The following is a 15,946-nucleotide window of genomic DNA, read 5'->3' on the forward strand; positions in this document are numbered from 1 at the left end:
TGCAGCAGCATCCAGATGGATTTTATCACAGCTTGAACATGAAAGGTTTCCATCTCCTTCCAATCACCACCACAGTCCTTCGTTTCTCCTGCATCCACCCAGCTCCTGGTTACTATAGTAACTGTATTCTGTATTATCCTTTCGTCTGGCTTAATAGCTGCTGTTTAAAGTGAGATGTCAAGTAATATATATTTTATATTTCCATGGCTGAGGGGGGAAAAAGGGGGCTGCCTTCACCTTCACTTCAGTGATGCCGCGATAAACCGGAGCCACCTCGTTAACTTGAAATGACGACATGTCGGCGGCGCAACTGTTTCATAGCCGGAGGTTGAAGTTACAAAGCGAGTCAAGGTTTCTGTTCCAGGAAGCGCGAGGCAATAATAAAAAGTGTTACTGTACTTTTGAGGCAGCACACAGTGTAGCAGCTTTATGACCGTGAAACCAGCTAACCAAATGTTGAGCCCTAATGGCCGTGTTTCTGATTTACTGTCAGGTTAAATGAAATGTCAGGCAGGAAAAGGTTTTTATTTCACTCACTGTTGGACATCGTTAACACTACTGCTGGGTTGCCATAGCAACTGTCCTTGTGAGGCAAAAATTACATATTGATCAAATGAGGGAATGTGCTGTATTTGGCATGAGGCTCTGAACAAAGTGCTCATATTGATTTAAGGTTTTATAAAACAAGATGAAACAATGAAATCTTCCTCCTGCGTGCCGGCGTCCCTTTCCCTCCAAACTGTGAGTGTTTGGGAATTCAGAACATCCAAAAATGTGTATTGAATCAGATAAACGTGAGTGCTTTTTTATTTTATTGTTCACCTCAGAGGGAAATGGTTGGTCTCATCTCGATGACCTCACGTGCTATAAACTGGCTTTAACTGGGAGTCTTGTAATACAAATGTGTGTATGCATTAAGGAAATGAAACACCTCAACAGGCACGCTGGGATTTCTTCTGCTCAGACTGTGTGAATATAACCCACAACCACTCATCTTTTATTGCTCCTCACTGCGGGGTGTGGCTACTTCTACTCCAGCTGTCATCAGGTGGCTAAAATTCTCCCTGTTAGCCTGAATTATTAAATGCTTCCCTGTGTCAGTTGTAGCTATCGGAGAAAAATCCTGCTTTTTTATTACCCACTAAACCCCTAATTAATATGAATGAATCGCCCCCCCATGACTGCGTCGCTAGAACTAACTCATCAACGAAAGATTAAAGAGTGAAAATGTCAGGTGGGGTGAGATTACCATTCACGAGCATACAAATCTATAACTTCTGATATTACACAGTACCACTGCTACTGTTAGTATTATTACTGCAGCTGGTACTGCTACTGTAGTAAACAATACTGTACGGTGTATTGCTTCATGTAACAATGTTTCTGAATGACAAGAAAATACAGAAAAATACAATTAAAATTCTCTCCATGAATGAAAATGTGAGATGTCATTTTCATGTCAGTTACCACAGCAGCGAGCAATTTGTATATAATTCGGACACACAGGCCATGAAAGAGGGATTTTTATTTAATTTTTCTGCCACTTACTTGTCATGTATGGATAACTAGTAGGTTGTCAGACAAATTTGATGTATAAGCCAAATATTTATAGCAAAATTAAAAAGATGTCTGTGGGCGCCTTTATTGTGCGTCAGCTCCTCCATCCTCAGCTGAAGCTGTCGTATCAGGTAAAACGAGATTGTGTCAGTTAATACGCGGGGATGACATGTTGCAATATTTCATGAGTTATTGTCACCGCATCGCCATAACAACGTTGCTTCCCATTTCAGAGAAAAGACTTCTCGTTATCATATCTAGTCTGTGGGTCGGTACGCTGTAACGGTACAGTATATAAATCATGTCCACTGTTTTAAATATCAGCAACTGTTTAATGTAACAGGTGGATGTAATGTAGATTTAAATTATATATAAAATGTATACTTCATATTAAGCATTAATACAGTATGTAACCCTCTGTGATGATATTCAAACTCGAAATCAGATACATTTATTGTGGTTGGAGATGCGTTTCTTCATCTTCTTTTCTACAATGTTGATCAGTTTATTGAGTTATTATAAACTTGCACTGATCGACAATTCCAACAAAGTCTGCTAATAAACCGAGCTGTCACAGCAGGAGGGACCACTTTCAGAACATGGTTAGATTTTCACACATCAAAAAAATTCAGCTGAAACTTTCACACCTCTCAATCCAGCATGTCCTTCCAACAACCGTCCACTACTCGCACATTGTCTATAATGTGTGAGCATCATTTAAATACACATTTTGCCGATATTTGTGCATTCAATATTCTCAAAAGATCCATATGGCTCGAGATTATTTTTGGTAACGTGGCATTTAAACACAAACTGGTGACTAACTTCTCTTTCACATTAATGATGGTGTTTGCTTTACTGTTTCTTTCCCACCGACCTTGCTGCTGTACACTCTTGTAAAAGGCATCATTGGACTTGAACAGCAAGGTGAACAATAACAGCCCATAAACAGGTCTTGTTAATGGTAAATACATCTTCATTTGTTTCACCACCTGCCCTCACTCACTCACCACATCTCTTCCCCTTCTATTGAAATGTCAGCATATAACACAGGTGCGTTTTAAAAGGAAATTGAAGAATAAGTTTCTTTTACCTCATTGAAGTGTGCGTCCTGGGTGGCGGTGAGCCCAAAGCCGCTTTGCTGGGTCTCAAACGTGAGGAGGCGCGACAGCAGTCGCTCAGCTATCTGCAAGTCATTGCCATAGAGGCGGGCGGTCGCCTCGGTTACGTCACGGAGCTGATGGGCAAGCTTCTTCTCCATGATGGTGTTCAGCTCTGTCTCATTACGCTCCAGGGAATCAAGCTACACGGAAGAAAAACATGAAAAGATGTACCAATCCCATATTCTGAGATGTGCATGAAATTCAATATGAGATTATTAACAAGTACAGCCAGCAACAGATACCGCACCTCTTGTTCATTCAAAGTTTGCCATACATACGAAATATATGCATGTATGAGCATTTCAGTTGTGCATGTTAAAGTCAAAACTATCTTTGAAAACCTCGTAAAATTCTCAAACTAAAGACTCATGGGTTCACGGAATAGTTTTACTATGTATGCCCAGTAGGATTTTACTTTAATTGTCTTAAGAGGGCATTTTTGCCGCTGGATAAAAACAACAGCAACTGATCTAGAAAGGAAACATCATAATCCTGTTGTTTGAATTTTGAAGTTAACAACCAGAATTACTTTAATCAGAAGGCTTCCAAAATATCTAAGAGCTGGAAACAGATGCCAACAAATGAAAGGCACTTCACATAAACAGGGAGAGTCAACTACTTTCATACGGATGGACTCTGGACTCCGGTTTGTTACTCATGATTTCACTCAACTCTGTTCTTTTTTTTTTTTTTTTTTTGTAGATCTATCCAGGATTCAACATTTGTCAACTCAAGTACAAGTTTGGGACCCATGAAGACTTGTTGAGAGGTGTTACTGCCAGTAGTGGTCTACATACAGCAGCATTGAGCTCCACAAACGGAGGTGAGGTGCAGTTGTAAAGGTCCGGCTCCAGCCATCCTCTCTCCACATCACAGTGTCTGATGGCCGCACCTGCAATTAGGAGAAACGGGAAGTTCTACAAATGTTTTCAAACGTATTTATTACATCGCATGCATCCGTATTCATGTGTTTGAGTGCACTCAATGTTAGTGTGTACAGACCGACAGAGCCTTTGGGGCAGGGCACGGCAGCAGGCAGGTTAAACTTGGTCCGAGGCCACCAAATCCCCTGAGTGATGGTCTTTGGACATCCATCATAAATGACTGCAGGGAAACATCATGTAAAACGTCCTTATCAGTGTGGTTAATTTTTCCATTAAAAACACAACAAAACCTCATTCATAACATAGACAAAAAATTTGTATTTTGACTTGCAGAGAGGGAAATTAAACTGATTGTTAAAGAATAAAATACCAGCTACAAATAAAAGGAAGTCATCACGAGTGGACAAACTAGAAAGTGGCAAAGCTGCACAGAGGACACAATTAATGAGAGAGAGAATTAACCTAGGAACAGTACATAGAAGATAATTAACAGTTTATAGAAGATAATTAACAGTTTCTTTGTGTTTTCAGGCTTGAGCACAAGTTTGACACACATGAAACATTTTAAAAGACAGAAACTGAAATCCAATGATTAAACAGTGATGAGTAAATATGGCAGAAGCTCAGGAGTGCTTAATTACATTCATTCATGTCTCTTTATCGCTATGGATAATATACTCTTTTGGTTTTAAACTTATCTTGAAAATTAAACCTCAACTACTCATGTTGTCTATAGTTTACTATTTGACTAGGCCCAATTATCCCAAAGATACACAGCAGGTAACAACTAATTTTGAAAACTGAAAGAGAACAAGACTTTACATAAAGGTTTAATAGTAAATCCATCTTCTTCAAACTGCTGTATTGTTCAAAAGTGGATCATTATTTTATTCTTTTTGCTTTTTGTCAATAAGCCACAAAGGAGCTGTGAGATACTAACACTTAAGAATAAAGTGGCTGTTGGAGTTGTTTTTAACAATTGATTCAGCCTCTCATTCAAAACTAAATCTGTTGTTTTTATTGTGATGGTAGCTCCTCCCACCAGGCAAGCTACTGTTATCCTGGAGTATTTGTTCTTATTTTAATTCAGTTTGTGGTGCCTGAGATGTGAATGAACAACTGATGCAGCCCCGTGTTGTGTAAACCAGAGTTATTTTGAAATGCAACAGTGAGATGCATCATTTATTTTTATCATTAGAAATAAAAAAACAAACACACACACACAGTTTAAAAGACAACCACATGAGGAAATAAAAGAAGCTAAAAGAACAAAAACTATCAAGAACAAGTAAATTGATCAGTTTCTCTTTTCTCACCTTCACAGCCTGAGTTTGTGACCTCAGCGAAGGGGTTGTCGCATGCGTTGCACTGGCGACCAATCACGCCGGGCCTGCACTGACACTGGCCTGTCTCTGCGTCACATGACCGCGAGAAGGAGCCCACCGGGTAGCAGTCACACGGCAGGCAGCTGTCGGAGCTCCGCGGACGGAAGTGAAACTCCTGAGTACACACACACACACACACACACACACACACACACACACACACACACACACACACACACACACACACACACACACACACACACACACACACACACACACACACACACACACACACACACACACACACACACACAGAGACAGGCGGGTGAGCATAAGTAGACACACAGATCAAACTCAGTCAGGCGAGTGTGAAATTTCACAGAGCCGGGAATAATGTCATTAGGGTTAGATTTATACAGGGGACATGAGTATAGCAGAAATATGAAGGGCAACAGTCCATTCATGGGAGGTGATTAGTAAGCAAGCATGAGAATATACAAGACATTTAACAATACATTGTGGGGACAGAATAAGGATGCTCGATTAGAGGATGATGTTACAGGAGCACAACAATGTGGGGATCAGTATGTCTTTAAAAGAATACACAATATTTCAGGACCCTGAAGGACATTCAAGATAATCAATTCAGTGTTAATGTATAGACACAAAAATCCATGAAAGTTCTACTATAGCTGCCATTTTACACTTTATACTTTGGAAAAAGACATCTTAAGATGCACAACATAATACTTGATCCAGAAATGTGTGTGTCAGCCTTGACCTTTATGGTATGTAGAAGGCAAACTAAAAGGATTGTGACAGTGTGAGCCTCGCACACAGAAAAATCTAGAGTGTTGTGAGGTACTTTATCTAAGAGGACATCAACACATGGAGTAGAGGGAGCAGCAGAGGGACAGAACATTTTAAGCTTGCTACATATTCCCTGCCAGCTGAGATCCAATAAAAAAAAAAAAAACTCCACATCAAACCCCTGGTCAAATATCAAATATAAAATGCAGGTTGTGAGGAAAACCCACTGGAAACCCCTTGAATGTGTATAATAACTGTGTGCCTGTGACCTCACAACTGTGATTGTGAGTGTCAGGTTTAGATAAAAGGTCAATAGCAGAGATTCAAGATCAGGGTAAAAAAAAAAGATCTGATTAAAGACAGAATAAAAGAGGGGTTAAACATGTTGGCTACAAACAGATATGAAATGTCAACATGAAGGGATGATAATAATCATATCATGATGAATGTTGTTGGTACGTCTGGATTAGCCGATGAGACGATTACTGTGCGTCTGGGTTAAACCACAGCCGGAGTGATCGATGGAGTTATTCCACTAAAATTCTTCTCATCCTGACGGTATGAATTTTAAATGCGACAGTTTAAAAAAAAAAATCAAATTTATACCAGAAGATCTGTAACTACTCAATAGCACTTTGAACAGCTCAACACACAAAAACTGAAAGAGTATCTGATGCTGCTTCCACTACCATGTTAACAATGCTTTTGTTTCCTTCATCACAGCTTGTTATTAATACACCAATTATTTCCCCTACACAAAGGTTAGATATCTTTTTGTGCACTTTGGAAAGTGATGTACAGATGAGCTTCCTAACCACACCTGGAGGCTGCAGTGAGTCTGTGTGACGTCATCTGTTTACCTTGCAGTGACAGTGTCCACTGGTCTTATTGCAGTCGGGGTTGAAGCCTTTATTGGTGTCACAGAGACACGGGCCACAGGTCGGAGATCCCCACCAGCCCCTGGGACACTGGTGATCAATCCTACACGCACACACAACAAACACACAGGTAGAAGTGAGGAACGCAAGATAGAGAAAGGTCAAGTAGATAAAACAGCAATACGAGGAGCAGCATAGGTCAGCATAGTAATCTGCATGCAGCAGGGGGAAGATAAAACTGAAGTTACACTGCTTGATTAACATCAGAACCTGTGTTACAGGTGTTGTTGTCACCACTAGTCCGTGCATATTGGTGATGTCACCATGGACCTGAAACTTTAGCAGAGGGACTTCATCAAATTGTTTTTGTCCAACTCCAGAAATCAGCAACAGAGACCTTTGAAATACTTCAGAAAGCCTCCTGCATTGAAGCGATGAGTCTGGTGAGGTGTGTTGAGCAGCATTTGCGTTTCAAGAGGGGCAGAAAGTCAACGTTGAAGACCAAAGAAAGTGCGTTGCTCCTCATCCTCCTAATTTCATGTGGGTCCCTGCGCCTTCACTGTTCCCCAAAATGCAGTTTAAGCGGAAAGGTCTGCGTTTTTAACACGGAGGAGGATATTCAGCACAAATCGGAGATGGTGTTTAATGTGCTTACAGAATGGGATATCCAGGGAGCGTATGAAGTATGACATGGGAGCAGTGTGAGACTGCACAAGGAGACACAATGCTCCAGTTTTTGGTTGTTATAGGCACTGTCTCTGAACTTTTTAATCATCATTTCTAATTAATTAATGGAAACAAAAAGGTGACACACAAAAAAGAAAAACAGTTGGTAAGAAATTAATGATGCAAAGAGCAGGAGGAAATCCTGATACTAAAATGTGAAGGGGAAACACATCAACAGAGTTTGAGGGTTAACATTATTTAAAAGAATATGCAAACACTTGAGAATATGCTGAGTCATAGAGAGCAGCTGCTCTCCAAAATTCAAAGATTAACATTGATGCAATAATACACATTTAGAGCATTTGTTTATTACACTTACTGTAGAGAAACTTAAAACAAGTCAACATCAATAAGTCCATGTTGTTGCTGCAGCCACACAGAGAGCAGTAATCTCTAAAGAGCTCCTCTTCCACAATATTTGTTAAGAATCTGTTTTCTCAAACTCCTGAAGAAATACTCCACGGACTCTCTCGTACGTGACACTATGCTCATATCTCCCTTAATGTCCTCTTGTTCTCTGTGTCTAATGGATCACTGAGGAGGTGAGTGCTTCTCAGAGTTAATGCAGACTGTGGTGTGCATCTTTTTATTGCACCGTGCTGGGAGTTTAGGAGAGGAAAGTCAGGCATAAGTGATCTTAATAGGATATTAGGGATGACTCTGCCTGTTGTGTATTTTTGGCTGCTTAAAGGGCTTAAAGGGAAAATGCTTTGTCTAATCATAACTCAGGGGAGACACGAGTAAAGAAGGAAAGACTGGGCCTTATGAGGAAGCTGTGCCAGCTCTGCTCTGATAAATATGTTTCTCTGTGAGGTCATTGTGACTGTAGCAGGAGCCCAGTCCTCCACAGAGCAACAGAAACCAAATGATGGAGGGAAATTCAATTATGAAAATCAGCTAATCTTTCTGTTTAACTGCAAATTGAGTCATGTAAGTCATTGTGAGTTAGTAGTTAGCAAAACATCATGAAGTAATGTTGATGATTGTAGAGTCTGAGTTGTCACAATCCATCAATGAAGATGGTTAATGAGTCAAACTTCTAAAGAGGATAAACTTTGCATCAATAGTTAGAGAAGAGATTCATTAGAGCAAATTAAAACGGACTCCAACTTGTAGACATGTATTTCATCAACAGCTGACAATGTGTGTCTTTGTAAAAAGCGCGCACGCACACACACACACACACACACACACACACACACACACACACACACACACACACACACACACACACACACACACACACACACACACACACACACACACACACACACACACACACACACACACACACACACACACACCAGATCAAAGATCTCAGGCAGGAGGCAAGCATGAGGTCAGGTCAGGGTCACGCGCGCTTCTCAGTTTAACAAACACATCATATAAATAACCTCTGTGTGTGTGTGTGTGTGTGTGTGTGTGTGTGTGTGTGTGTGTGTGTGTGTGTGTGTGTGTGTGTGTGTGTGTGTGTGTGTGTGTGTGTGTGTGTGTGTGTGTGTGTGTGTGTGTGTGTGTGTGTGTGTGTTACTGCACTCACAGTGCATCCCACAGTGGATCACATGCAATGCTGGACATGTGGGGCAACAAGGTTAATCTAAAGCTACCAAGACACACACACGCACACCCCATTAGAGCTATAGACTACAAGGAGCTTTAGACTGTGTTGGCATCTCATGTGTGTGTGTGTGTGTGTGTGTGTGTGTGTGTGTGTGTGTGTGTGTGTGTGTGTGTGTGTGTGTGTGTGTGTGTGTGTGTGTGTGTGTGTGTGTGTGTGTGTACCTGTGTTGGCAGTACTGCCCATAGTGGTTGTCTCCACAGTCGCAGATGTATCCATGGGAGGAGCTGGGCTTCCTGTGGCACTGAGCCTCGTTTTCACATGGATTCAGATGGCACGCATCAGTGCAGCCTTTCCCATAGTAACCTGAGAGACAGACAGACAGAGAGAGAGGAACAGAGTCATCCGACAAGCATACTACAAACACCTTCAGCAAAATGTTCAACCTTGTCTGAAATGTAAATGAAAATATCTTAAATGTACCATATAATACATTCACTGGAAGTGTACAATGTGACCTCCTTTTTAGTGTAAGGACACAAGTCACAGGCAGGACGTTGAGGTGGATAGATGTACATACAAATGTCATAGCTAAGTGCTGAGTCACCTAGAGTGAAATACATCATTCATACTTCATTTCACTCATCATGTTGGACGGTAAAAAGCGTAACAGTCAAAACAGCATAAAACATAAACATACAAATCGGTGGTGTATAAGTTAAGTTTAAGGGTTAAAATATAAGACAAAGGATGAAAGACAATGTGAGGTGCAGAATAACCATGTAATCCTGTAATAAAGAAGCTTGTTTTTCACAGAGAAGTTTTGTTTACTCTTGAATCAAAAGAAGTCCGACCTACATTTTTTTTTTAAATTCACACAGGAAGAACCCCATCAAATCCAAAATTGATGAATGTCTCAACTTTTATTAACCGAGACTCTTAATAAATAATAACTAAAACTTACTTTGCAGAGTAATTATGACAGAATAAGAGGCTCTAATTAGTTAAAATGGCCGTGAAGAAATTACCTCGCAGGTATTTTCAGAGCACGAAACAACAACTAATGAAATCTTAGCATGCAAAACAGCGTTGTATTTATCCATCCATATACCACACATAATAACCTGTCAGTTCACAAGTAAACATCTCACGCATCAAAAAGCGATTATCACAAATGCCACTCTCCCGACACATCCAGCAGGGCAAGACACCAGAAAACAACCCACAACTGTGAATTACAATACTGTCCTTCCCTGAAACCCAACAGAGCTTCATCTTAAAGAAAATTACCAGCACCTCTCGAGAAAAACGCTTAAAAAAAGAGTGTGATTTATTTCAATATACCAGAAACATTTAGAAAACACTTACAGAAGCATAGAGAACAAACAGAGAACTTTAAAGGGATTTATTGATCTTTTCTGATTTGTTAAATGTCAAGCAAAATTTACTTATGTGGTAGAGCTCACTCATGCAGCATTTTATATCATTTAAAATGTTATAGATTATTACTTTTCCTATGATCTGCTGGTTGTTAATGTTTTACAACCTTGTTATCTGATTTATTTGTGTTTATAATTGTTGGTTGAATGATAAAAGGAATTTAAAGGTGTTGGGAAACTGTTGAGGGTTTATAATAATAACCAATCCATGAATTTATAATAACAATAATCATTAGTTTTAATCGTTAATATTAGTGTGTTTTGGGTAATTTCTCTCAATAACTGCTACTGAATTTCAGGTATAAATGTGGACAACATTGTGTGTGTTCTGGGTGGAGCAAAAGGAAAACTGATTTGAAAAACCTTAGGCAATTGGAAAAAAAACCCCACCTCATTATCATAACAGTACAGACAGTTGCTGAAAGTAAAAGCAAAAAAGTAAAGGCCCTCTTCAACATCGCTAAACTAGCCACTTTAGCAACAACAACATACAACATACAACACACACACACACACACACACACACACACACACACACACACACACACACACACACACACACACACACACACACACACACACACACACACACACACACACACACACACACACACACACTCCCAGCGTACACTTCAGTGTGCGCCGGTGTAGCGTGATGAATGAAGCTGTCATACACTTCAATGCAATCCCCAGACACTTCACTCAAACACACCAGCCTCTTATATGGTAATACAGCCCAGCACATAAAACCCCTCTTTAATCTAATGACTAAAGCGGAGGGCTTCACGGACACTTTGGGGTGTATTTAGCACAACGAGAGAAGACCTCTAACCCAGACCTGCTTTTAATTTACAAAGACCATAATTGTGGTGTTTAGTCTTTACGGTGCCTTTATTAATACCGGGATTAAAATATTACAAGACTTAGCTACCCCACCAGAGCCTACTTTCATGTTGGGATGGAAATAAAAGCAATAAATCCCATAAAAATCACAGTCACACTGGTTAATGAGGAATGAGTGGATGAAAAAAAGACTTGGCTAACAGTTTAGTAATACTCACTCGTAATGATGCAGCTAATGGTGGGGCTGAAGGTGGATTGCAATAAAGTGTTAAAACATGCCACATTACATACAGCACGTATGAAAGTCAAAACCTATAACTGAAACATGTTAGTTCTAAGGAGTAACATTACTCCAAAAAGGACAGAAGAAATGTTCCAGCCTTAAGCTTTCAGTTTTAATATGACACCATCAGTAGGAGGTGTTTGGTGTCATAAACAAGGGCCAGCAGCTCTGTTTATGTACTATGGGGAGCGTTGAACTTAATAGTAACATGCTCCCAATAGCAACGATAGAAACCTATTTAATTTACATACCATTATATAATATAATAGAAATATAGCATTGCTATATAGAGGGTCTGTAAATTAATGTAGTCCCCTGGTTTTGAAAATTTAAGCCAATGTGGAAGTGCCCTAAAGTTTAATACCACCGAGGGCCAAAAGGGGCTGGGTCTAAAACAGACTCCCATTCAAAAAACATCAATTTCTTTCATGAAATACAATGTCAATAAATATTTTCCACAATTCACTGTGGTGTCATGAGCTAAATTTACTAATTTAAAAAAATATAAATATTAGCATTAAACACAATGTGCAGCTGAAGTTTTCATAAATCAAAGTATAGAAGAAATTGAATTTCAACCTGATGATAATGCCACATAAGAAGCCAAGCAATGTAATAAACAGTGATTCCAATTCATCCTGAAGATGTGGTTGTTTGTTTGTTTCTATACAGAAAAGGCATCTAAAAATATAACTTCAACAGCAGTTGGGATGTGTGTAAACCTTTTTCACATATTTTGCATTAATATGCTTTTAGTTTTGTGAAAATGTGATCGTACATGTTAAGGAAACAATGTTTGAGTGACAATGTATGGTCTCTGCTCAACAGCACGTATCAGAAAAGAACATGTGCTTTTCAGATTTAGGTTTACACATTATTTCTTTAAGTGACAATCTGTCAATACACACAACTGCTCAGATATAAAATCCACATGTTAATATTCCTATCAGTACTAATCATCAGGTGGAAAACAGAAAATAATGTAATCAGATTCTACCAAAACATCACATTTTACCCAGAGCCTTTGCGCTCACATTCTCACCTTGAGCGAACAAGTTAAGCTTTTTAATTTAAAAAGCATTGAACAGGAGGACGTCTCCATAGATTGAAGTGTGTGTGTGTGTGTGTGTGTGTGTGTGTGTGTGTGTGTGTGTGTGTGTGTGTGTGTGTGTGTGTGTGTGTGTGTGTGTGTGTGTGTGTGTGTGTGTGTGTGTGTGTAGTTTGTTGAGGTCTGCATTCCTCCCCCTAGGAGCTGACAAACGTGTGTGAGGTCTGCTTTCACGTGTTCCTCAATAGAAAATACACAAGACACTCTGCTTTCAAGCCCGTGGCCTTGACTTTGTCTTTAGACCTTGCCCCAGCTTTTCAAACTCATTTTCTTGAAATATCTCTGTCTCTATTGAAATAACAATCCCACACAAGCCGTAATTTTCACACACAAAAAAGCACTGGCCTTGCTTTTCCCCCTCTCGTCCTGACGCTTAAAAGAATTTCAGGAATTATACAAACAAAAGAATCGCAGCTATTTTTTCAGTCTGGAATTATTCATTTCACAATTTCTTTTCACAAAGTACAAACACAACACACACACACACACACACACACACACACACACACACACACACACACACACACACACACACACACACACACACACACACACACACACACACACACACACACTCACACATCATCATCACAGGACTACACACCAACACACAAATTGTGGCAGCAATCTGGCTCTTATTTGTTCTCTTATGATCCCCCACTCTCCACCTCGAACTCTGTTGTTCTCCGCTTTGTGTTTTTTTCTCTCAACACACACACACACATACATCTTCTATCAGGCCTATACATCTTTACACTTTCACCATGGCAACTGACAGGGAGAGGCAACGACAGCCTTGGCTGTTTTCAGACGCTCATAATGACACTGGCCTTGTCACAACAATACAAGAGAAAGATGCTCGAGTCTGTGAGAACAAAGAGCAGCGCATGTTGTGTTTGCGTGTATTTCTTTGCTTTTTAAAAGTCCGGGTCCAGGAGTTTTGTTTGAAAAGTTGTGCCCCGCAAACTGTACACACATCCCAGGCTGCCTCACAGCTTCTTGTCGGACTTCACTGGAACACAACACCAGCTTAACTTCTCCACAAGACTACAATCAGGAAAGACTGCTGAGTCATCTGTTCACTGAACCATCCATTCGTCCTGTGTATCCAACTGTCTTTTCTGACAAAAGAGAGATTGTCTGTGTCAAAATGTCCAATAAAAATGTGTTGGTGGGATAATAGAAAATGACATCTTTGAATATTGAGTCCAATGACTGTGTGTTATTTAAAATTGGTGGCTCACAGCGATGGACCGTGGAGAATATCATCCAAATATCCACTGAACTTTTTATTTTATTTTAGTTTTAACACCATTGTTTTGGTTCAACACTACATTTACAGTACTGTTCAGTCTCACCAGGTTCAAGCTTATTTCCACCAACTGTTTGCGATGAAAAAGCTTAGAAACGTCACTGTATAAGATCTGTCAAGCATCAAATGGCAGACAAGCACAGATAGCATAGCTGCTGAAGAAATGGATACCAAACCAGAGCTGATCCAGTTAACGGTATCTTAAAATGATTTGATCTGCAATTAACTAAGAGTGTTTTCCAGACATTCGGAAAATCTCAGACCAGATCAGACTGAACCACGGTTCGGTTTGTCGTAGTTTGAAAACACATTCTGGATAGTTTGGACTTTCAGACCAATTACAGGAAATTGAGGCAGCGTATCATTGGAAAAGAAGTGGTGGTACATGGGGAGAGAAGGAGAGTATTCAACTGTAATTGGAAAAATGTAAAAAATGATCAAACTTATCATTTTGATAAAACTTATTTTCTAAGAGTGTGAAAACGTAATAATACACTTGATGACTTGTAACATTTGTCAAAGCCGTTTGCATCAGAAGGATGCGCACAAGGTACCTTTTGGCGTTGCCACAGTGACCACCCAGGTTGAAGACAGAGGTCATGTGACGGAGTAGAAAGAGTGACAAAGTCCACATAAGTAGTAGGTCGGAGGTGGTTGGATGGAACAGACACAGGACTTTCAGATGGGGGACTGATCCATTAAAAGGTCAAAGCTAATGTGGATTTCTTTGAAGTAGAAAGTTAGATACATAACATACCTTACTTATGCAAAATGACAGATTTTAACCCAAATCCTGATCTTTTCCTTCGAGCCAAGTAGTTTCGGTGCCTAAACCCAACCAAAACACGACTGCGTCACATTTAGCCCAAACGATGATCTTTTCTGAACATAACCATGTGGTTTTTGTTGCCTAAAGCTACGGCACCTTGCATGTATCTCTGAGTTGCCAGCAGCAACAACAGCAGCAGCAGTGTTTGACGCCACGGGATGAGAACGGGTTGGACATTACATCTTGTTCAGATACAATTGAGTGTGATGTTATGTGATTTAAAATCTTACACTACAACCGTCTGAGTAATCGTTATACAAGCAGGTAAGGCTTCTTTAAACATCACATTTGTCATGTTAATATCTTTGTTATAAATCCAATGCATCATTCATAAAGCTATATAACAACGGCCTACCTGTACTCTACTAGTTTTGATATCAAACCGGATCAATAAATGCCATTCCTGGGTGAGCGGTCATTTATCATAGCGAACAACTTTACCCTGATTCAGCACCTTGAGGATCTGGCATCTACTGTAGGACTGTAGGTTGGAACACAGGAAATACAGCATGAAACTCATAAATCTCTCCATCCTCCCAGAGGACCAGAGACTGATATACTGCCGCTGCACACCACGCCCCAAAACAACAACCTCTTACAATGCACTTCTCTGACAAACATCATTTATAGAAATATATTTGGCAATGGTTGTTTTCAATCACTAACATCTTGACAAATAACCGGAAATACTGATAAATGACTCTGTACTGCAGTAAAAAGCTGTTATGAGAGCTCCTGTTTGTGTTTTCTGAATGCTGCTTTTTAAACAGCTCTGGGAACTCAGGTGGACATTAATCAAAATGGCTGTAATTTTTCATATCAAATTCAGTCTTTCAGTGCAGTGAATTAGCCTCCAGCAACTGGCAGCAACTGCCATTTAAATACAGATACAGGAAAACTTAATCTGAAACACACACAGTGAAGTGAGAAAGCAGATGTCTCTGTGCTTTGTCATGCAGAACATTGTCTCAGCGAGTTTGTGTGTACGTTTTATTGTGTGAGTGTGTGAGTGTGTGAGTGCAACAGAGATAGAAGGTGTGTGTTTTCTCCGAGGTTGTATTGCACCAATCAGAGGTGCTGTCAGTTATACGAGAGGCCCATTAAGATAGTTTCAGGCCAAAACACACAAACACACACATGAAAGGGAATTATTCAACATGCACCTCTCTCTTCTTTCTCTCTCTCTCTCTCTCTCTGCTTTTATTAAACTTTGATTTGTCTTGAAGCGGCA

At 39.9% G+C, this 15,946-nt stretch overlaps 1 protein-coding gene across 2 annotated transcripts in view; it reads right to left on the bottom strand.

Annotated features, from left to right (window-relative positions):
- Positions 1 to 15,946, bottom strand: part of celsr3 (cadherin, EGF LAG seven-pass G-type receptor 3) — a 112,849-nt gene that overhangs the window by 30,878 nt on the left and 66,025 nt on the right. For both annotated transcript variants that reach the window (XM_069693898.1, XM_069693897.1), the window contains 6 exons: positions 9,126 to 9,267; positions 6,600 to 6,720; positions 4,921 to 5,104; positions 3,723 to 3,824; positions 3,518 to 3,612; positions 2,651 to 2,860 (listed from right to left, as the gene is read on the bottom strand). In XM_069693898.1, coding sequence (XP_069549999.1) covers positions 2,651 to 2,860; positions 3,518 to 3,612; positions 3,723 to 3,824; positions 4,921 to 5,104; positions 6,600 to 6,720; positions 9,126 to 9,267 — 854 coding nt within the window. The remainder of the gene's footprint in view (positions 1 to 2,650; positions 2,861 to 3,517; positions 3,613 to 3,722; positions 3,825 to 4,920; positions 5,105 to 6,599; positions 6,721 to 9,125; positions 9,268 to 15,946) is intronic.

Source organism: Brachyistius frenatus, unplaced genomic scaffold (genome assembly GCF_029030835.1).
Source record: "Brachyistius frenatus isolate BFR_SWC_R1_liver_20210118 unplaced genomic scaffold, ASM2903083v1 Contig_16, whole genome shotgun sequence".
Lineage (NCBI taxonomy): Eukaryota > Metazoa > Chordata > Actinopteri > Embiotocidae > Brachyistius > Brachyistius frenatus.